General features: G+C 47.1%; 1 protein-coding gene across 2 annotated transcripts in view; it reads left to right on the forward strand.

Annotated features, from left to right (window-relative positions):
- Positions 1-23,862, forward strand: part of CELF5 (CUGBP, Elav-like family member 5) — a 26,656-nt gene continuing 2,794 nt past the window's right edge. Inside the window, exons 1-6 of one of the 2 annotated variants that reach the window (XM_010007467.1) lie at positions 1-75; positions 11,723-11,774; positions 12,281-12,319; positions 18,308-18,436; positions 18,986-19,065; positions 20,049-20,195. In XM_010007467.1, the coding sequence (XP_010005769.1) occupies positions 11,723-11,774; positions 12,281-12,319; positions 18,308-18,436; positions 18,986-19,065; positions 20,049-20,195 (447 nt within the window). In that variant the 5' untranslated portion in view covers positions 1-75. The remainder of the gene's footprint in view (positions 76-11,722; positions 11,775-12,280; positions 12,320-18,307; positions 18,437-18,985; positions 19,066-20,048; positions 20,196-23,862) is intronic. The other variant, XM_010007466.1, reaches the window with a different exon arrangement.

Here is a 23,862-nt window from a genome sequence, read left to right on the forward strand (position 1 = left end):
TTCCTCACCTACTGTGCCAGAGACTCTGCCATCAAAGCCCAGACAGCACTGCATGAACAGAAGACTTTGCCAGGGGTAAGTCCCAGTGATCTGTGCCTGGAGCTTGCGCCATGAGCAGGCGAATGGGGAATGGTCAGCAGTGGGAGTGTGGGTGAGAAATAGCTTAGATTAATTTTCCTGCTTATGAAAGAGAAGTGTGTTTTGGGGGTTAGAACAGGGATGTGGGAGCCAAAAGCACAGCACTTCTCTTCGTAGAGCTGCTGCTCTTTTCTCCACCTTGCCAAGCATGCCCCATGTAACTCCAGCCAAACCTATTTCTGCACTGCACTTTAGTCTCTCCGCTGTGATGAAACATCTTCAGCTATCTCTCCCTGTCACTAAGGAGCTGTGAACTTTGGGGTGAAGTGCATGGGCCCAGCCTGCACAGTAGCATACTAGAAAGCTGACAGGACACAGGACAAGGTACTAGACCCTTATCCTCCAGGTGTGCAGAACTTCCTGGTGCATCCTCTTCTAGTCTACTATTGTGCTGCAGGGTTCCTGGACAATTTGTTGGGTGGCTTTGTGCAGGACCCCAACATGATTTTTAGTGCAGTGACTGAGTTGAATGAGCTTCTCAGAAGAAAAAGATACACTTGCCACATCCCATTGTTTGGAAGAGAAACAGGTTATATAGGTGAGACCAAGACTGCTGAACAAGCTGTGGTCTATTGCTGGGTCCTGCTTGCTCCACAGTTGGTGCTGAAAGAAAAGTGCTTTAGAGATCAAAGCAGACCAGGCATCACAACAGGTCTGTCCTTGCAGGGAGGTCCTCTCCCTCCCTGGGACCACATGGTGAGCTAAAAGGAGTTCTCAACTGTTGCCATTTTGGTATGATTTGAGAGCTTCGACTGGGCAGTTTCCTTGCTGTGGCTGAAGGGGTTGATCAGGAGTGTTGGAAGGATTCTTTTGGAGGTGAGTAGGTGGAGGAATTGGGTACTTAGGGCCTCCTGTGATTTTCTGTCTATAAGTGGCAACAGAATAATTAATGTAAACCAACAGTCCCTGGAGACGGGTTAGGAATTCTTAACCATAATATTTCCTCTTTAACCCATAGAGGTCCAAACAGCTTCCCTTACCTCTTCCAGCTCCCTTCAAGACCTCCACACACATCCTTTCCTGTGTTTGTTTACCTGTGCTCCCTTTTTCTCATGGACCTGTCTTGGCATTTGAGGGCTGTAAAAAGCACATAATTTAATTACCACTTAATAGAATCTTTACTGTATAGCAAGGGTGAAGAGTGCAGATAACCAGCTGCTCGAATACAGTTTGAGTTAAGTTTGTGTGAGGGTGAAAAAGGTCAACCTTTCAGGCTAAAGCAATATAGTCTTCTGTGTGTGTTGGTCTAGGGCTAAGTTGACGGTCTATAAGAACAATTTAAAGGAGGGAGGAGCAGTTGTGATGAGTCATGGTACAGATCTGTAACACAGTGGAGAAGACAGACATGTCTCTACCTAGTACCTATAGAAGGACTCTGAAAGGTTATTCATATGAAGCTTGGTGGATTCAAGGCGATCTTAGTTGCATGTTTTGCTAAGTTCTCTACTGTTTGTGCTCTCAGTGACTATAGACTTCTGCATGGAGTAGTACATAAAGCAGAAATTTATCTGTGATGTGGTGATCTAAAGGCTTTTTATGTTGGAGTGTAAGAAACTGCTTGGGAACAGTAAGACGTCTGTACTAGCTGAGTGCTTTCAAACATGTTTTTCTGGAGACAGTTAATGAGCAAGATGGTGTAATTAAGCTTCAAACTTAAGATGAAGATGAGCTGTGCTGCATTTGGAGCTTTCTGTTTTCAGGCTTGCAATACACCATTCTGACACATTTAGTTTCTCTTTTGGTAAGTCCCTCAAAGACCAAGAAGGCAGGATTCTCTCATTGGTTATTTTAGTTGTAATTAGAAGTGGTTGCTACCAGAATGGAACATACCTCTCTCCTGATGTTCATAGAGTTGATGAGTTGGTCTTGATATGGACATGGACTGGGTGACATGAGGTACTTTTCAGCCCTGTTTTTTTAGCCTGGTTTGCTTGTGTCTGTATAGTACCACCCCTCCCTCTGAGCCAAGTGATCACAGAGAATATGCTGGAAATGAGTCACAGGCAGGAGTGCTAGGTAATCGGTTGTTTTCCTGTGTTGGGATCAAAGCCATGAAATTTGTCTCTATGCATGCATATCTAGATCTTCTGATAAACTCTGTGGCAAAACCTCTCACCATAACTATAGTGAAGACCCTAGCATAGGACAAAGAACATAATTACCTGGACCACACCTCTGGGATTATTTCAGTAAGTGGGCCATAATCTGGTAACCATGCAATTTCTTGTTTGTTTTACCCATTTACTATCACTTTATTGCACATAGCGGTAGCAGGAAGAAAGTTTCTGTGTAGCGTGATACAGACTGTCACCTGAATGCATGACCAAGCATCAGCCTGTTCATAGACAGCAAGGGATCAAACTGACATAGGAAGGATCTTGGTAATCCTTCACTCACCATTGTATAGCAAAGAACTATAAATGCCACAAGTACCCAAGCACCTCCCTTTGTAGCTTGATCTCAACAGTTTGTGAACCTGAATAGAGACAAATGGCTTTCTTAGTCTAGACTGAGGATTTGGTAAGGACAGACTTGTGGAAGTGCTTTGATATGGTTTCTGGTAGATTCTTAGGCTGTGATCAGGCAGCTGGAGCAGGTCTCCTGGGTTCTCTCCCAAGTCTGTCACTGGGTAGGCCTGTGCCCATAAGATATTTCTTGGGCCCTCCAAGTCTGTCAGCCCATCTAAGAATGCTGCCACGTTGTTCCTGTAGGGCAGCATAGCTTTCCTGAAGTTTTATATTTATTTTATTTATATTTTATGTTTTCCATATGAGTCAATAAGAATCATGATGGTCTCTATTTGCTTTTATGGCATTTCTGGCAAGTTCTTCGTTTGAGACAAGATGTTTATTTTTAAATTGAGGGCTGTTGGATGTATGGTAGCTAAATAGAATTTAAACTCAAAAAAGCTTATTTTTTGATAGGTAGACAGATTTTGGACTTTTGCCCCTGCTTGTAAGGGATGGTGCGCTCAGGGTGTAAAGCAAGAAGACTGTCAGCTGTATACTGTATTATCTAAAACACTTGTGTTGCCTTCAATTGCTGAATTGCTATCAGTGTAGTCTGGAAGTAACAAATGCTTGAAGCTTCCTTTAAGTAAGAAAGGATGGAGCTTCCTAGAACAGAGAAGTGCATCATGGGTGAATTAGCAGAAGTGTGATCACCTAGGCTTGCTGAGAAACTTAAAAGCATGCTGAGGATCTGTGCCTTTGCTGTCAGCTGGGGTAAGCAGAAAGAGTACTTTGCCCTGTGACCAGGGAGGGTGTTTTCACACATTATAGGCCCTCATTTGTGGATGGCAACCTGTGATCCTCAGTGCAGCCAAAAGGCTGGCATGCAGCAAGACAAGTTTCCTCATCACCCTGGCTGGTACACCTTACAAATGGGAAGCACATTACACCTTGCTCACAGTGACTGATGCTGTGTAGCATATAGACATATTGTCGCTAGTTATCCACCCAGCACCTTCTTCCTGCTCCCTGCCCTTCACAGTATTTTCTGCACCCAGTGCGTACAAAGATTCTGTTTTGTATTCCCTAGTTTTGCTCTCTGAGGACAGGCTGGGGAACTGCACTAATAAGTCTGACTCAGTCCTAGTAAAGCAGTTTGATGGGCTCCAAAGACTCAACAGAGCTGGAGACAGATCTGCCTGAGGAGCAAAACAGAAACTAGCTCTCTTTGTGGCCTGAGTCCACAGGGCTTGGGGAAAGGCACAGAACACATGGATGCTGAAGAGAGGCAAAATCTTTGGATCTGAAGAGCAGAGAGGGAATCAAGCCCTTAGGTTTCTTCCTAAATCTAGTGTCATCTTCATATGCCAGCCAGCCTAGCAGTGCAGTGTTTCACTTCCTCCGCACTCCCTGGCACACTCTTCCCTTGCTTGGTAAAATGATATTATATCTCAGTAATCCATGCCTTTGATTCGTGATTGTGCCTTCACTTTGCTGAGTTCTGAAAGGAACTGGGGAGGTTATTAATGACACGCAGTGATCACACACCAAGTTAAAGCCTCTTGCTAAGTGAAATTCGAGGGAAAAGCAGCCAGCTTTTCAATACTTCACAGAAATGCTTTGTGTCTCTTTTCATTTACAGCCAGACAGTTGCAAATTGCATAAAATTGCTCCTGAAGAAGAAGGGGAAGAAAAATAGAGGGAAGAAGCGAAGGGGGGCAGGTTTTAAAAAGTAATTCTTCTGGCAAGGTACAGTTACAGTTTTATTTCTATGCAGAATAAAGAAGGGCTTGCTGAAAGGTAGGCAAGTAAGTGGTAGAAATTGGTATTGATCCAAGGTGGGAATATGGGCAGTTTTAAGAGCAGTGATGGGGGTACTGAAATGTGGCTACATCAAGGGGAGAGCTCATGGATGCAGTGATGGCTTGGGAATGCAGGGTCATAGGAATGGAAAATTACAGAGAGCAGAGAGAGGCTCTGGGAATGCACCAGGGGTTGAGATGCTGCAGCACTAACTCAGGTGGCTGGGCACAAGGATTAATGCAGAGACTGAGCAGAGCCTGAGCAGAGGGCATCCCTGTGAGCAGACTGTCTCCTGTGCTGCCAGCAGCAAGGGCTCACTGTGGGCCATCTGTCAGGGTCCACAGCCCAGGATAATGTAAGGGAATGCAGGTGACTTGAAGGGGTTTTGGTTGAGAGGTCAAAGCACCTCATTCTGCCTTCCCCTCTCTTTGGTTGTACATGTGTTAGTATGAATTAAACCAGCCTGGACTAGTATCCTGAAAGTTTATTCATGTGGACATCACAGGATATGGCATCTGGCAAACCTGGGAGACGTGCTGAGGAGTGGACTAGGGGACCTGAATGGTTGGTTGGTGGTGGAATCTGGACTCTAATCGTTGCTAATAGTTGAGGTGGCCTCCGTAGTTTGAACCTTTGGGGAAGACAGGGCAGAGAAGTTTTTCATGTATCCATCTTGCAGGTTTGATACACAATATCAGCAAATTCCTAATAGCCCTGCAACATTATCAGTAGAAAGTAGCAGTAACAGAGAGCATGTTGAGGGTGTCTGATTGAATGGCAGCACCCGGACATGAAGGTACTGGACTAAAGGAGTGCCTGGGCAGGGAGCAACAGCAGTGCCTGTTCACTGCAGAGAGAATTGCAAGTGCTTCTGCTGGTGGGGGTTTGGTGTAAGGGGCTGAGACCTTGAAGTGAGGCAAGGCAGTAGCCCCAAGAACTACATACCTTGAACAGGAAGGGGGAGAGCAATCTGCAAAGGCAGACATTTGCTCCTGCTGCCTACAAAATGGGAAGGATAATGAAATGAAAGATCATCACCCATTCCCATATGTTGACCAAATGCACACATGCAGGCTTTATCTGGTGCACCAGAGGCCTCCCTTTCTCCCTGGAAATTGGTACCTATTGCACAACCTGGCACTTGCATCTCCCTGTAGTACAGAGTTTAAACTTTTCTCTCCCAGAGCTGGCATGTGAGCTCACCTGTGCTTGTGAACACACATGCATTTGTGCACCAACCCACACAGACCATCTTTGCAACGGCTCCCACACTCTGCATTCCCATCTCCCCAGGGTCATTTGGTATGTGTGGATGCACACAATGTTTGAGAATACTTCATGTTGGAAGAGACCTTTGGGCTCTCTGGTCAAAGCAGGGCTAAGTACATCAGATCACTGAGCAACTTCTCCAACTGAGTTTTGAGTATCTCCCAGGAGGTCCTGCAATTGCTCTGGCACTCTCTTTCTGTCAGCACCCACAAACTGAAATAGTTTAACTTTCATTGTTTGGCCCAGAGAAGAGGTGGCTCAGGGAGTAATTATGGTGGCTCTGGGACTCAGGCCTGTTTTCAGTGGATATTCCCATGGGCAGTCGTTATTGCAGGAGATGTTGAGCTGCTCAGACTGATAACAGTTGCCATGGGAACTGAAGCACTCAGCCTCTGTGCAGCTGCCGAAGCGGAGGGTCCCTGTTGCCATCTGCTTGGCCCTGTCTGCAGCCACTAAAGTGTGTTATATTAGCAGAGACCTTTTTACCCAGCCACTGTAATTAACCTGCCATGGGGGAAGAAGAGGTGGGGGCATGACTGCATTGAGGAGCTGCCTGTATCCCTGATGTCAGGCCCAGACCAGCTGCAGCATATTAACCTTCCAGCACATCCATGGAGGCCAGTGCAAACTCTCTGCAGACCTGGCTCTGTCTGTCAGCTCAGGCTTCCTATGTCTTTGCTCTGCCCTTTGCCAGTTTGCTGAGGCCCTGGGAGGCTCCCACGTGTGCATGGAGAAGCACCTGAGTATGTTCCCTGGAGCAGGTGTCCAGTGAAGCAGGGTCAGTGGTACAGCAGTGAGCACAGGGAAAGATGGATGTTGGATGTCTTCTCCAGCCAGCCTGACAAAGATCAAAGTCAGATGAGTGTGCCAGTGCTCTCAACTTTCCCCTCTGCAGCTTTCTTGCACTTGCTCAGAGTAAGTTGGTGACTGAGACTGGCACCAATCCATCGATGCTTGCATTCCTGACCAGAAAGAGAATCCAAATGAGCAAATCAGCATTTAGATTTGAGCTCTGCACAGCAAGAAGTAGTTGTGATTGTTCAGGTGGGGCATTTTTAACTGGCCAGAAGAGGACCAGCCCACAATTTGCAAAGCCTTAGAGCCCAGGACCTCATTCTGCCAAAGGCCTTGGATGCCTTTTGGTTCCTGACATCCCAGAGGAGCCAGCCTGTATTGTGTGTTTCATGCTCTCTGCCTCTGACCCACTTAACACTATGAGGTTCCCCTGCATTGCACCTGAGGGGCTATTTTACATCATTTACTCCTAATTAATAGAGAGGCTTGCCCTGCCATCCCAGAGGCCTTTCTCTGTCTATCCAGCTTTTACAGTTTGAAAGCTGAGGAAGCAAGAGTTAGGGGTCACTTCTCCTCCTGGGAGAACATGGCTACCAGAGTGCAGAAATGACAGATTATGCTGGGCGTTGGCATAAAGGAGGGGATTTAGTTCACCTCCAGAAGGGTTTTTTTTGGGATGTGGCAAGAGAAATAGTGCATTTTGGCCTTGGTGAAACCAATAGCAAAACTTCCTCTGACTTTAGCGGGGCCAGGAATTTTCCTTAGATCTTCGATCCCATGAGTGCTACAAGGATGGGAGCACATTTCCTAGAAAGCAGGGAGAAAGCCCAGACAGAGCACAGGCCCATTTCTCTAGGCTGAGCAGGTGCTGGTGATGGTGTGGGTTGTAATATAGACACTCGCCTGGGCCCCTTCTCTGGAATCCTTTAAGCTTCTCTGGGCTGCAGTGATTCTCTTAGCACCACATATCGACTCACTGCTCCCTGAGGGCTATGCAGGAAACTTGGCTGTTGTGCTTTGTAGCATGTAATGCTCTGGTGGTCAGTATAGCTTCGTGCCCCCAGGCTGGCCAGTTTCTTCCTACCAGCAACCCCAAAGAAAGCAAGCTAACAAAGGCTGTGTGCTTGTGTGAAAGACAGCGATGCAGACAGAGAAACATTTGTCTGTGATGGCTGTGGAGGGTGAGCATGGCTGTGTTTGTAATGGGAAGGTTTGCATCCAGCCAAGAGGGGAAATGTGAGGCAGAAAATGAAGGGGGCTGGTGGGAGCTTTGCCCCCTCCCGTGTGCTGTCCATCTGGTGTCCATTGCTGCAAGTGGCTCCAGAAGGTTTCTTGAGTCCAGTGGGTCATTGAGCTGACAGCTCTTAGTCTGTCCTTAGCAGCGGGTAGGAAGGGCTATGAAGTGTGGGGCATGATTAGCCTGTGGTGGCATGACAGCATGTGCTAAATGTGATATTCTTCAGAAATGAAGGATAATGCTGCTCAGCTGAATAATTTAGTGAGGAATATAAAATTCAGCTGGTGAGGTAGGCACAGACTTATAATCTGCCCAAGTTCTTCATGCCACATGTGTGGTGATATCTGTTTGTGTTCTTGTGTGGTAAAGGCATGCACGTCTGTGCATGTGCATCTACTTGGATTTAACATACGTACATCCTGACTCTGGATTCTCGGCCAAGCTGAGCATGTACAAATGTGGCTTTCCTAAAGTCATGTGTGTTCTCTGAATATTGTGCAGCTTGAGATGATGACTGGAGGCCAGAAGAATTTGTAGTTCCAGAGTTTGCTGTGCAAGCCAGAATGTCCTCCCTGCTCTCCTGTTAATCTTTTTCCTCCCTCAGATGGAAGAGATAAACTTGACCATCCTTTCTGTGCACTGAGCTTCTGTAGGGGACAGATCACTTTGTCTGAGACCTGTATACAAAGTTTAGGACCCCACAGGGACACTTCTCAAGGCCTTGCAGCCTGTGTTGTTGAATTCAAGCAACTGTGGACTGGTTTTGCATTTGTAGGCTTGCATCTCTGCTTGAAAGACCTTTGATATTTTCTTTATCTTTAATGGCAACATGGGACTTGGAAGGATTAAAATGTTGTTGTCCTGTTTGTGGAAACGTCTGATTGCACAGTTCTCTGCAAGGAGGACCAGGCCTGCCTCTGCCTCCTTTGAAAGACCTACTATTTTAGGAAGCAGCAGGAAGAGAATTCTGCTGTTCTTCAAGCCTGTATATCTGAAGCAATTTCTTGTAAATTTTTCTTTTTCCTTTTCACCCATATCTTCCATAGCAAATGAAGACCAGCCCATCAGACCAGACTCCAGTTTGATGGGTGGCTCTCAAAGGCACTGGAGCTGGCAGGGTCTCTGGAAATGGGTAGCCCTTCACTGAGGGCTTGGTCTGACTCTGGCAGAGAGGGCGAATCTTCCCGTTTTCCTGCCAAGGTGCTGTGTAAAGTAGGCAAGAGAGAAACTGTGGCTACAGCTGTGGGGTGCAGGGCAGCCCATGTGCTTGGTCTCTTCCTAGGCAGCCTCGCTGTTTCTTCAGCCAGATGCTGCAGACTTGCCCCACTGCTGGCCTTGGCACGAGCCTCACAGCTGCCAGTGCTGCCTTGCAGGCATTGTGCCCTGGCCCTGCTGTGGGTGTGTGACCCTGTGGGGTAGGCTCCCCCATGGCCAGCAGGTTCAGAAGGGCTCATCCTGGCTGTGTAGCAGTCCCTGGCATGGGGGGAAGGAAATGGGTAGACAGATGGGTAGAGGGGCCCCCCTCCCCAGAGATGATATCAAAATGTCTCTTTTGTGCAAAGCAGAGGGAATGCCCCCAAGAGCTGGTTTCCATGGTAACCACAAATGTCAGGTTCCATGTAGTGAATAACCGTTTCTATGACAACACCTCCTTTACCCTAGGTGCTGGGAGCTGGAGTGACAGCCCTGTTGGGGGAAGGGACAGGGACATGTCCTCAGGTACTTAACCCTCTCCCTTACCTCCCACCATCCTTGCTAGCTCAGTGCCCCAAGCCCTCAGCCCCAGCATCCCTGGATAGGTCTGTGCTCACATAGGGGTGCAGTGCTCTTGCCTTCCATGGCATCCCTTCCTCCCTCCCTTCCCCCAGATGGATTTGCTGCTCATAGAAGTCTGTCCCTCCATCTCCCTCCCCATCTGTTTAGCATAATCCTGCTTTTGCATCCTGGGTAGAAACACAGATATTTCTCAGTGCTGTGGGAGCAGTGGGGAATGAGGTAGCCAGCTGCCCCTCTTGGCTCAGCATCCAGCCCTCTCTTCCGAGCACACATCTGGGCCACCTGTCCTTTCCTACCCAACCTGCTGCTGAAACACCTCCAGGCCTCAGCTTGCACAAGCATATTGCCAGAGGCTGTGAGCAGCAATAGGAGCCACTGCCTCTTAGTGAGGAAATCTGACGGTTTCTGGAGCAATGTCTATCTGCATCTTTCTGAACCCCTGCCCCACATCCCACTTGGCTCATGGGCTGAAGGTAATACCTAGTCCTTGGCAGCTCCTGAGAGAAGCAGCAGCCCAGAGGCTGGTGCCAGTGCTGCACATGCTGGGGCCACGTGGCAGGACACAACAGGATGTCAGGAGCTCTGCAAATACATGCAGCTGATTGAGAGTGGGAAAGAGACCCCCAGCCTTTCCCTCTCCCCTAACTGACACAGCAAGTACTGGGAGATGAAATTGGAGTTGGCAGTGCTGTCTACTGAGGTGCAGCATGACAGCAGCTTGGCCTTCCTTTGGGGAGCTGTCCGCCACTCTTTGGCTCTCCAAGCAGCCTCATATTTCTTCTTAAGGCAGGGATGGTGTCAATTTGGGCTGTTCCCAGCTTCTCGTCATCCTGCCTGAGATCCACCAGTCAGTTCACAGGCTGCCACAAGTGCTCTTCCATGCTCAGTGGCTGGGCTTCAGCAGTGATGTGCCATGCCATGGGAGCTTGTCACTTTCTGGTTGACATATTTGTCCTGTGAACCTCATGGGTTTTCTGCAGCTCTTGTGTGTGTGGGCCCTACCTCTGGTTTCTGGCAAGTCTGGCTCAGCCACCTCTTGGAGACTGACAGCAGTCCACATTTTGCACTCAGGCTTCTGAACACATTTCAGTTGGTGGCTTTTATGACTTGATTTAATTTTCTGTTTTGTTGCTGCTGTTTTTCCTAAGTGAGCAGGCAGATTATGTCTAGACCTGCAATTTGTGTGCTGGTCTTACCTGTGATCTTCTGATTGTTTTTTATTATGGATATCACTGATTCAAGTAATTGTCAGCCTTTGTGAATGATGCTGAGAGACATGGAGTGCAATGTGCTATGACTATGAAAATCTGCCTTTTTTGCTATTCCTTGGAGGAGATTCTAATTTGGTTGTATCCTGCTAGCCTGGGAAAGGGACTGCAGCTTTTCAGTTTCTTTTCTAGGCAGCACAGGACACGCATACCTTCCAGCAAATGAGACTTTTGCCCTGCTTTGCAAATCAGGCACTTAAAGCTGTGGGTTACTTTATGCAGCTACTCTTAGGTAGAAGTGTTCTGGTGTCTTACCTGGAGAGTCCCTGTATCACATGAGCTAAGCTACCTCTCAGACTTGTTGCTTGTGATTGGATTATTGCTGGTGACACTAATGCAAAAGAGGTAAACAGCTCTTCTCTGCAACCAAGTGAGAAAGAAGTGTTTTGTCACAACACTGCCCTTCTTTAGAGCCTTCTTTAGAGCACTGAGCTCTGACTGCATGAGGACTGGGGAAGGAGAAACATAAGATGCCTGCTTGCTGTAGTACTGCTCCTAGCCAAGTTCAGAGGTAGTCTTTCTTCCCTTCTGCAAGGAAAGTAAGCAGCTCGTTTAGGTGAAATGTCCATGCCTGCTCTGAATTAGGGCAGGCATAGGAGGAGTTTCTAGGCAAAGTCTCACCTTAAACCACCCTAATCACTGTTCAGGCTCCAATCTCAGAGTGATAAGCTGCTTCCTTGGAGTCCTTTTCCACCTGTGGTGTCTGAAGAGGTGGAAGTTTATGCATAGTGGGCATTTCCAGGAGAGTTATTCCCTGCAGGCAAGCAGTTGAGCAGGGAAAACCAACACATTTCCTTTTGAGAAGGAAAACCATGTGGTCCCTTCTTTAAGGGTTCTGGTTGCCATCACAATGTCTTGGTTCCTTTCTGCCACTCTCCTACTCTGCACAGCAGGCAGAAAGGGGCACCCTGGTGCCACTGCCATCAGCACCATATGCCAGGCAGATGGACCAAGCTCTAATCCTCTGCATTTCTCTTTCATTGCAGATGGCGCGCCCGATTCAAGTGAAACCCGCGGACAGCGAGAGCCGTGGAGGTAGTTGTCATCTCTCCTTGTTTCTTCTTTGGTGGCATTGTGCTTATGAGGGTGACCAAGCAAAGATGCAGGATCCTGACCTGGCCTTCCTCTCCTTGCAGTTTGTATGAAGGGAAGTTTGTGTGTGGCAGGGGTTTTTGGGGGCGAGAAGAGAGTCTAAGGACAGGCTTTGATGGGAAACCTTCAGGCTGACGCAGCAGGCAGCTGAGAGCACCTCAAATCCTAAGGGTAATAATGTGACTCCACTCCGCTCTTTCCCAGCTCTTTGAGTGTACTGTTAGCCTGACAGTGTCTGCCCCAGCAGCTGAAGCAGGTATGACACCTGGGATCCTGGAGGGCATAAGAAGCTTTAAAGAGGTTTTGTCATTCTTATACCTGATCACACCAATAAATGTCAGATTCCTGCAGCAGCACTGGCTTTTTAACCTGTTCAGCTCACCGTTCTGCAGCTGATTCTCCTGGTTGCAGCTCACTCCTCTGCCTACCCCATCGCTGTTGGACTGTCTCAGGTTCTATACTCTTAGTCCTGCAGCAGCCCCCATCACACTGTCAAGGCCCAAGTGCTGTTGCAGAGAATAGCACATGTTGAGAAAATGGTGTCTGAAGGGAAAGGATCCTGAGTTTAGGCCTGAGAAGGAGGTGCTGACAGGCTGCAGGGAACCAGTATGGTTAGAGCAGTGTATACTGAGTAGTTTAGAGTTGGAACAGTTGGAACAGAAAAATTGATGTTAAATTAATGGGGAGCTTACAGCAGCTGAGATACCTCATCCCCGTGGTGACAGTTTGCAATTTTGTCCTCTTCTCTGAATCTATGAATTCGTTTTGCTGCTTTTCCTTGGTTTACCAATCCATTTTCTTTTCCTCTTCTTTGTATTCCTACATCTGCCTCCATGCATTGTGCTGTTGGTGGTGCCTCTGAAAGCAGTTTAGTAGTGGGAAGAATTTGTGTGAGACTGTTTGTCCCGTAGGGCAGCATATCCTGCATGTTGTGTTTAGATTTTGAAGGGCCTTTTTGAAATTTTAAGCAGTTTGTAGTGACTTTTAATTATTGCAGTGGCAAGAACATGACGTATATTTTATAATATTTTATAGGAATGTGTGTTTTATGGTTGTATGATCATTCTTGCTGGTGGGCAATAATAAGGATGCTCTTCTGTACACTGCCACCTAGATTCAGAAAATGTGTTGAGATTTAACATCTCTGATGCCTCGGCTTCTCTGTCAAATTGAGCCATATAGGCCAACAAGTTCAATAACAGGATGTTGATTTGGAAGCAAGCTTTTGGGCAAGGCACTGGACCCTGAAATCTCTAAGCTTATGAAAGGTGTCGCAGTCTTTAATGACTGCAAATGTCAGGGTATCAGTGCAGTTTCCCATGGAGAATGTCATAGAGAAAAGCAGCCTTTGGAGTCTGAATACTTGCCTCCCTCCAGCCCATGTGTCTAGCTTCCTTCCAGCTTCATTGCAGAGCTCAGAAACAAGTAGCTCCTGCAGGATCCATGACAAACTGGAATTTTTCCTGAGGCAGAAGCAGCTTCAGGACAACACCCTGTATTTATCTGAATCCGGTTTCTCTTTCCAAAGGTTTCTATTGTGATGCTCCACTTGTCAGAGAAGCAGATGAGCAAGTCTGCAGATATAGGAAGATCCTATAGCAATAATCCCGCACTGGCAGGAGGTAAAAGAACGATTTGGGTCAGGGCAAAACTGCTTGGACTAGGAATCTATCAAGGGTACAGCCGTATGCATCAGTAAGGCTCTGCTGTGCATTACCCTTGAAGGGAACCTCTTTTATCCTTTCCAGGGACTGACATCTCTCAAATTAAGCATCCTGAATTAAGTTAAAAGTTATGAAGTTAGAGCACCAGATTTTGTCTCCTAGTCTAAGATACGCTAATTTTTGTGCCAAAGGGGCAGTTTTAGCCAAGCCCTGCAGTGGATATCTCGGGGTATCTGGATGCTCAGTGTTACTGCACCCTGCAGAAGTAAAAAGATGCTGCCTGCATTAGTTCAGAGGGGAACCTGTGATTCTGGCACAGGCTTTGTCAGCTCTTTCCTCCTTTCCCTCACGCCTCTGATATGAGCCTGAAAGTGGCAGGAAGAAATGAAGTGAGGGGGTAGAGATGCTTGTCTGTGCTTCTTTCGAGACCTGGAGTGCTTTGCTGCACTGATGTGATAGGACAGCTAGCCCAAGCCCATTAGCACTGCCTTAGAGACAAGGAAACTCTTTGCGTACCCAAGGAAATTTGCTGTGTCCCACCCACAACCAACTAGGCTTTCTCCCTCTCCCTGATCTTTGCTGCTGACAGCTGCTGGCCAGATGACTTAAATCTGCTGGGTTTAAAGAGGAGTAGTGTTCAGTGCTTGTGTGCTCTCCTCTCTCATGGACAAAGCATTCAGCCAGCCTTAACCCCTCGCTTGTTCCCATCTTATCTTTATCAGCAACCTGCTCTGCACTGGTCCTCCTCCTGCTGCCTGGGTGACTAGCTGTGCCCAGACCCTGTTTCCATGGGAACTCAACAGTCAGAGATCAGACACAATTTTCCTGGTTGCTGGACAGCATAGGAAATTGCCAGTCAGAAAGTGAAAAACAAGAACTGGAAAGAAAGTAAAGGAAAAATGGCAGGAGGAGGGCGTGCTGTCACAAGCTGGAGAGAGAAGATTTTCCAGTACTGCAGGAGTCCCTGCTGGAGAGCCGAAAGAGCCAGTAACCCACAGCAGTGGCTTGAGGTTCTGAACTGATTTGGGATCAACATGGTGACAGCAGACATCAGGTGAAAGGGCTTGCAGGGTTTCGGCTCTGTTGTGGAGGCAGCTTGGTGACTGGTAGGGGAACACCCCTATTTGGAAGCTGCCTGAAGTGAGAGGGCACTAGATCTTGGTTTGGTCTCCAACACATGGAGAAGAAGAGAGGTCAGCAGCAGAGAAGCCCTTTTACAGGTCCCCCGATGCTGTAAAGAGGCAGCCTAGGGAACAAACCTGGGTCCTTTTCCTTTATGGAGGGAATCCCAATCTTGGGAACTGGGCTGTATGAAATGAAAATAACAGTGAAAAAATATTTCTCTTATGTTGTCAGTGACTTCACCCCCTTCTAATATTGCTGTTCTGGGCATTCAGAAAAGATTAAAAATGAATAGGTGTATATCTTTGCTTTTGCAGCCTGAGTCCTCAAGGTGTCACAGTTTTAACCTGTTGTGTGTAGCCAAGAAAGCTAGCATTTTTTTCTTCCAAATTCAAAAAAGCTTAAATTTCCACATAAATACAGGAATTCCAAAATGTTCTATTAGTGAGCTCTGTCAGACAACAGAAGATCTGCAGTAAAACCACAAGAATGAAGACTGGTATCCATTGTTTCAATGAACCTTTCCCAAAGTGAGAGTAAATAAAAATGCTTTTGATCCAGCAGAAATTTTATGAAGATGAAACCTCAAGAATTATCCAGGAAATGTCAAGGCTCTCTGAAGGAGGAAACAAATAGTAGCTTATAGTTAACTGTTGATTTGATTGGAGATTGACAAAGTTTCTTTTTGTTCAGTGCCTCTATTGTGAAGCTGTGGCCTGCTGAATCCATTAGTCTGTTGCTTGGAGAAGGCTTAAGCTTTGGGTGGTTGTGGTAACCTTCAGGTCATTGTACTGAATTCAGTCATCAGCCAGAGATGGAACCACTTACCCTACTCTCCACTGGTTACCCACTATTCTTTGGCAAAAACCTCACTTTATAAAAAATCAGATCCAGAAACAAAACACCACTGTTACAAAAGTAATGTTACATCTGTGTAGCTGTTATGTTCCCCCAAATTAGAGTTTCAGCTTTTCAAATTTCTAATATTGCTGACTTTCCCAGTTGTCCTGACACCCCCTGCCATCCTGACCCAAGCAGTCAGACAGCCTTCTGGGATGCCTAAACAGCAAGGCAAGACCATCAAGTTCATTTCTGGCTGTTAAGTCTTAATCCACAATTGATTGATTGTTAGTTCAAAGAACAGAGGATTATTTTACAGCATCTAAACTCAGTATAAATGTGTCTCAGTGTGTTTCTTCCCTTTATTGATGTGTTTTTTGAGGAACTCTTGCTGTGTTTGCAATCCAAAGGCTGCAGCATGGTGCACATATCTGAAATAAGGCTGCAGCTGCAATATAGACTTAGGATGGAGGAAGGGGGAGCACTGCAGAGCTCAAATGTCCCCTCCCAGAGCCAGACTGGAATCACATATGGCACCAGGCGATGTTAATGGGAGCACAGAGCTACTGCTCCTTTAGTTTCCATTCTCCTCTCCACCTCCCAGTAAATATGTTCCTGACCATTCCTATTATTTTTTGTCTTCCAGTCAGATTTTTCACCTTCTCTATGTGCTATTTTTTGGCTGGTTTTCCCACCAGCATTTCTGAGCTGGCACTTGGTTAGGGGCAGATGCTGTCTTACTGCTAAGAAGGCAGCTGTACAGCACCTAGGTTATTAGCTCCCATGCCTTGGCTGGGGATTTTTGGGCATTGCAAGAGCACTACATTTTGGATGGACTCAATCAGGTGAAATAGTGTCTCCAAAATGCAACCATTGTCATGCAGGTACAGGGACAAATATAGAAAGACTCACAAGAAAAATGGAAGGGGATGAAAGTCCCACAGGTTTAGTTATCCAGGGACTCATGAGAATCGGGCAGCTGCAAAATTTGGCCTTCAAGAAAGACACAAGGCCATATATTTCAGCCACTTCCAGTGATACAAATCAGGAGTGTTGGTTTGGGACTGGGTAAGAGCCTTAGATGCAGCACTTTTAATCCTTTATCTGTGGCATCTGTGTTGCATCTACACCTAGTGCCTATTAGAGAGCCGTGCCTGCATGAGCTTGACCTTGGATGGTGTGGGGTGGCTCCCTGTGGTGTCTGCATGGTGCAATAGTACATGTGTCTGCACATACCTCTTGCTCCCTGAGGAATTTTGTTTCTGAAGGCGCATGATAGTGCTGGGTCAATGTGCAAGGATGTTCTTGCATGAGCCTATGTGTTTGTGCATTAGTGTGCATCTGCTCTTCTGTAAGGGACCAATGACACACATCCTGCATGTGTTCCCAAGCATGTCTGTATGTGGCAGAGCAGTGTTGGGGAGGCAGCTTGCTTACCTGGGTAGGAACTATCCTCAGAGCCAAGGGGAGCAAGGAAGGGGCTGGTGTGGGAGGACTCTGCTGGCAGCGTGAATGTGTAATGTGTCCTCCATTCCTGCCATACATACACATCACCACCCCTGCAGCCTGCTTTGCTGCTGTAACTCCAAGACCTGTTGTTTTTCAGGTCAGTGCACTCTCAAATGAATAGCAGCTTCCTTGCAATGTTCCCTGATGTGCGTCATATTACATTGGTTTTGTTTGGAGCCAGCCCCTCTGATCCTGTCACTAACAATAAGGAATCCTCCCTCACTGCTCCTTTCAAGCCATATCCTGACACATTCACCCTGTGGATCATGTTTCCCCAGTGCATGTTTGGGCAGTTGGGCTGGGTTAGTTCTGTAGTTGGCACAACTATCTTCTTGCAAAAATCGAGGCTGGGCTGGCATTTAGGCTGGGTTTTTAATGTACTATGTTAACAACTGTTAACAGTAGTCTATGGAGGATGTTGCTCCAGCCACTGCTGTCATTTGTGTGTGACTGGATGGTGTTGGGCTGTGTGATGGGCCCCTGGTACTGAAGGTAAATGGATAAAGAGGAGGAGAAAGCACCGTGCACCTTTCTTTCCACCACCACACTTGGCCATCCCAACAAAACCATAATCCTCACTTCTTCTCCTGATGAAGGAACCCAGAAGGATGTTGAGCTCAAAGTCCTGGATGTGTTGGCCAGCCTTCCAGCCGCTCACCAGTGTGACATGAGTACAAAATTACCTTGGAGAGGTGGTAGTGGGGACCATGGAGCTGTTTCTTGGCCCTCACCCAACTATCTTGCATTTGGCTGGTCCTGTGGCGAGGCAAATTGGGACCCAGGATGCCAAGGTTTATTCCAGGCTGTAGAGAACAGCTCAGTACACATACTGGTTAGACTGGAGTAGGGAAAAGGCAAATAGAAGTTAAGATGCTTGATTACTTAGTATCTGTGGAAACAGTGATCTTGGAGAGAAGGAAAATGAAAAAGAAGCCAAGAATCCTGGAATTTATTCACCCTGCCTGGGTTGGTCTGCTGTATTTCCTAAGGTACTTCTTGGATGTCACGTATTTTTCAGTAAGTCTATAATTGCCCAGGGAATTATTCTTATTACCATTTGTGTTGGATCATTCGAAGGAAAGGGCTAATGAATAGAAAGAAATTATTAATCTTTTGTTTTCCTTTGGAGAGCAAAGGACAGGGGAAGTCACAGAAACCTTTGCAGGTGTGAGGAGTTTGGGAGTACCCTGCATACTGACCCCTGGAAGCATTTCAGCTAATGCAAATAATTTCCATGCCAGTCATGTTTTCAACACTAGGCTGTTCTGTGCTTAAGTGTCGTTATCCTCCTGCTTTTGGACTATGAGCCTCATAGGAGGTTGATGTTTCTGTGTTTGCCCCTAGGGGACAGGAAGCTCTTTGTGGGCATGTTAAATAAGCAGCAATCTGAGGATGATGTGCTCCGGCTCTTTGAACCATTTGGGGTCATTGATGAATGTACGGTGCTCCGTGGACCTGATGGTAACAGCAAAGGTGTGAACCCCTCTTTGTGTTGTGCCCTTTCTTCTTGCTCTTCAGACAGCATGTACTTGCCTCGGCACCTGCGCCTCCTTTCCACTGGGGAACTAATTCCTCTACGCCCATCTTTATGGGAACCTGTATCACAGTCAGGCATAGGGAGCAGGGCAGAAAGAGTTGTCTGCTGCAAGAAAAGATTGGGGAAGACAGGCAGACCAAGGTGAAAGGAGGAGAAGCACAGTGGGTAGCTGAGTTATGGGGATCACTTGTGAGCCTGTTGGCTCTGTCTGGGTCTGCAATATGAAGTGTTGTAGCCACAGGAGTGCATAGCGAATTCGGGGAAGAGGTAAGCAGGGGCAAGGGCAGAGACGGTGATATAATCTTTAGAGTATATCATGGAAGTAGAGGACTTGGGATGATTCATCCTTTTTGTTCCCTGTTTTGGGGTAGTTTTCCTTTGCCCTGCCTGAGTTCCAGATACTGTCTCTCGGGTGGTGATACAATGGGCACTTTTACAGAAGTCCTGTCACTGCAATCTTCTGTGCTTTTTCTGTCCCTTTCCAGGCTGTGCTTTTGTAAAGTTCTCATCTCACACAGAGGCTCAGGCAGCAATCCACGCACTCCATGGCAGCCAGACAATGCCCGTGAGTATAAGACCAGGGTACCTACCCTCTTCCTAATCCTCTTTCCCCTGTTTCAGGGACCTCTCTTCGCTCTCCAAAAGAATGACAGTTTCAGCTGCAGTTTTCAGCACGTGTACTTGTGAGGGGGTGGGGAGAGTGTGTGTGCACATCTGTGCTCTTGCCTTTGGAAACTATCTTGTCTCCTGTGCTGGTGTGTGTATCTATGTCTGTTCAGACTGACAGTGACAGCACTTACAGCTATAAATACTAAATAAAAGAGCAAAGAGCCAGGCCATGAATTTGTCTTGGAGACAGCTACCTGGAGTAGTTCAAACTCAAGAGGGTGCAAGCTGACAATTCAGCAACATGAGCAGTCAGGACTCCAGTGGAAGCACACTCCCCGCCTTCTCTTATTTAGGCAGTAGAGTAGACCTCTGGGACAGGATGGGTGTGGAGAGGAATACTTTGTGCATTGTGTGAAGTTGTGTAGCTGCAGCTGTGCCTTCCTGTGCAAGTGGAGCTGCAGTTGTGATCTGATCTCTCACAAGCTCTAACCTGGATTGGGGCACCATGTGGGCAGGACAGTGTGTTGCTGCAGCAGGGGTATTTCCAGCTGCCAGGAACTGTTCTGCCTATCCAGCCAAGCTCATGGTGGTGGAAAGATGGTGCTGGTGGTTGACAATGTCCTGGGTGTTCCTGACTGCCTCATCACCTGATGAATGCCGCCAGGGATGTGTGCACCAACTTGTGCAGCTATGCAAGGCCAAGGGTGTGAGGGGAAAGGAGGGAGAGGGAAGGGTTGGATGGATGGTGAAGGGCACAGCACAGGTTCTAGGCAGCTCCAGGGCACTTTCACACGAATATTTGCTCTTCTGCTCCTCTTTCCACTCCTCTCTGCAGCCTGTTCTGCCCCATCCCACCTTGCCTGACTGCTTGACTCTCTGGCTGTCCCACAGCCTCTTCTCCCCTTGCCTCCTCTCTCTGTCTCCTCTCTCTGTGCCTAGGGTGCCTCCTCCAGTCTAGTGGTGAAGTTTGCTGACACAGATAAGGAGAGGACCCTCCGTCGTATGCAGCAAATGGTGGGGCAGCTGGGGATATTCACTCCATCTCTCACCTTGCCGTTCAGCCCATACAGCGCCTATGCGCAGGCTGTGAGTATCACGCGTGTATGTGTGGGGAAAGGCTGCCCTTTTGGCTGTGGGGCAACACCATACCTGGCTGGGAGACCACAAACTGGTCTCTAACAAATGCGTGAAACCTTCCCAGCACCTGGAAGTTGTCCCTGGCTTCAGTTTCTCCAGTCAGCAGCCTAGTCTTTGTGCATTTCTCTTCTGGAAAGGGTGACAGGAGAGGGCTGGGACCTTCTCCAAGTGAGGGTGCATTTCTCTGATGTGGTGTAGACTGGCAGAGGTGTCTGAGAACAGGTGAAGCATGACCCAGTATCTTTTTGTCTTATTTTGAGGACAACTCAGAGCCATGATTCCTAGGTGATGTTTGCCAGCTTGTGAACTCCTTCCTATGGGTCTAAGGCAAAAAGAATAGAACTGTGTGTCTCTGTTTTTAGAGTCTAGGGCCCAGCTCTGTATTTATTTATCTGCTGAAATTCTCAAGAGGACTCTAATCCTCCCACTGCTGTCCTTGCCTCCCAGGGTTTTCTCCCTTGGCTAGTGTGACTGTGGGGTTTGCAGGATGCAGGAGAGGGAGCAATGGGTAGCAGAGGGTCAGAGGTGTTTCAGCAGTCTGGCCTCCTCCAGCAAGACTGGCTGTGCTTTGATCTTAGTGAAGGAACCTCACTGGAGTGATGGTGGAGGTTGCCATTGATATTTGAGGTAGATCCCAAACTCAGCAAGTCTTTGATGAGCTGTGGGGGAGCATCTTTTGGGTCTTCTTGGTGACTGCCACTTTCAGGTCTTCTGCTACCACTATGTGTCAAAGAATTCAAAAGTAGATGTTACTGAAAGTAATTTGCTGGGTAAGGAGTGTGAACAAACCTGTTCTCGTGTATGTAGACATCTCTTTCACCTCTGGCTGCAATGGCTACTTAGTGTCTCCCATCTACATGCCAGACAAGGAAGGTTTCTCAGTTGTTTGCTGTTTCCTCTCAAAGAATTCCCAGAAACTGCAAATGCCATTTAAGTGTTTGGCAAGAGCATGGAGTAGCAAAAGAAAAGAGGCAAAACATATGAGGCTCCATAGCGTTGGGGAGTTTTGGGAACCAAATGTAGAATTTGTCTAACACAGATTATTTTATTATTCTTGTGTAGTGAGGCTGAGAATAGCTATACCATTCCAAGCACCAAGGCTTAAAGCAGAAGAATGGTTTAGAGGGACGAATGCTTTCTGACCAGCCACCACTTGGTGGCCACAATGGTCTCTTGCCAGGACCATTATTTTCTATCCAGCCCTGCAATCCACAAGCCAGCCACACCTGTGGTCTAAGGTTGTAGCCTAGCTCATCTGTGGGTCAGCTACAAAGTGATCATTCTGATGTATATTCTGCTGTCATGAAGGTGGTGGTAACCTGGGCATGGTATGATGGTGAAGGAGGCAGCAGTGAACTACACAGTGAGGTTATTTTGGCAGAAAGTACTTAATTAGCTCATGGTCCAGGATGTGAAAGGAAGGAGACCGCTGAGACCCTCTAGACTTGGTCTTTAAGTGTTCTTCAATCTTCAGAAACTCCTGATGATGAGAAGCTAGTCAAGGCTAGGCTGTGCTCCTTGCATATCTGTATCTTATTTCTTCTCAGTTGTGTCTGTAATTTTTGTTGCTTTGTCTCTGATTCTTCTCTGTCCTTCCTACTCTGTGACTTTATTTTGACTTTCCCCTTGACTCAAAACTCAGCCTGTCTCCCACTCTTTCATTTTTTCTCCTTCTTTTCTTTTTACTTTCCACTGATTTTAGTTTTCTCTTATCTTTCTGAGGCACTGACCTCTTACCTGATTGGTTCTTCTCTTATGTCACTGGGCACCCTTCTCCCCGAGGAGAGATCCTAGCCAGTTCTCATATGCATCATTTTCCCTCTGTCTGCATCAGAGGGAAAGGCTATCAACCCTTTGAAATGTTGTCTAATATCTGGAAGTGGGGACAGAAGGGAGGTATTTCCTTGATTAATCTCTTTACAGCACCTCCAAATGTTCTGCCATGGGCAGCTCTTGGGAGCTAGGACCTCTGGTAAGCCAGGGCTCAAGTGAACTCCAACATCGTTCATGCTTGGAGTAGTAAATGCTCCACCCAAGGTTACACACAAGCCCAGGACATGCAGCTAACAATGACGTATGTGTTTGAAGTGCTCCTTAGCTGAACAATCATAGGTGTTGGTTCCTACATCCATAATTTAATGTGCCAACAACTTTGACTCTTTGTCCCCATGGGATCTGCTGCCTTGCTGAGCCAAAGCAGTCCCCAGAGTCCATGGCCTAGAAAAAAGAAGTTTGGAGCCTGGGTTGTTTGTTGTTGTTTTTGTTGTTGTTAGTTTGTTTTGTTGTTGTGGTTGTGGGTTTTTTTGTGTTGGGTTTTTTTTTTTTTTTGATGTTTTACATTTATATTAATTGCATTTTCCTTTAAAAACAATCTCAAATTACAATTAAATAATCACAAACTATGTTAGGTCTAAAGTTATTCTGATCTATTAAAATATACAAAATAAGATATTAAAAACAGTCAAGCAGTATGTGCTAGCTGATACAGTTTGTAAGAAAAATTGCCATAGTTATCTGGGAAATATGACTGGCTAAGCAACTGAAAGCAGTTTATTTCAGTGTTTAAACCAGGTTTTGATCCCAGGTGCCTCTTCTCAAGTGAAGAGTTAGTATCTCCTTCATTTCAGTTAATTCAACAAGTTCAGTTTTGTGATTAGTTTAGATAGAATCATGGAACTGATTTTGAGCTAAAAATAATAATAATAATAATTAAAAAAAATCTATCCATACAAAAGAGGCCCAAAGTCTTAAAGTAACAAATCCAAGTTCAGAATGCTAGTTTGGTGCATGTGTAGTCATACAGGTCCTGTTCCAGCCACAGCCTGGCACAGAAGAGGCACTAAAGAGAAAGAAAATCAATATTCATCTAGTAAATAAGAAGTGCATTGGTTCCTGCATCCTTAAATGGGGACAGTGTGAAGACAGGCCTAGGAATATGTGCAGACTGCTTACCATAGGGACACCTTCCTTAGCAGAGTTATGTGCTCTCAGGAAGGCCACATTTTGCTGTAATTGTAGCTCAGGGTGAGTGGCTCTCAGTAATATGAGAGTCCTGCTCCAGGGGTATCACTTCAATGACAGTGTGTTGACAAACAGATGAGGTGACTTAAGGATGCTTGCTTTCTGGAGTCAAGCAGTAGTGAACCCCTTTGCTGTCATCAGTCCTTCCTGCCTGCTCTGCGGTGTGCCTGGGAGCATCCCACCTCTGCCGCAGAAACGGGCTCTCTGCTATCGCAGCACTGCCCTGCAGAGTCAGTACCAGCCCATCTGCTCTGAGCAGGAAGGGCTCGTCCCAGTGGCCCGGTGCAAAGCTGAGCGAGCAAAAAGCCCTGGACGCTTATGGTACGCGGAGAGGGTGTGTGGGTGGAGGGCTGCCCGGCAGTGGCCGTGGCTTTGTGCAGGATGCCCGCCTCGTCGTGTCCCCCGGCTGCATGGCAGGAAGCTGTGCACAGCGCTTGAGGGCTTTCACGCCTGTCCTGGCACGGACCGCTGATCGGCAGGGGCAGCCCCTGCGTGGTGCGAGGCCGCAGGGAACTCCAGGCCAACCTCGGGGGCCTCCGGGCACGGGGCCCGTCATCGGGCGGGCGTGGGGCTTTGGAGGACGGCGATGCCGCCG

Source organism: Chaetura pelagica, unplaced genomic scaffold (assembly GCF_000747805.2).
Source record: "Chaetura pelagica isolate M959 unplaced genomic scaffold, ChaPel_1.0 scaffold522, whole genome shotgun sequence".
NCBI lineage: Eukaryota > Metazoa > Chordata > Aves > Apodiformes > Apodidae > Chaetura > Chaetura pelagica.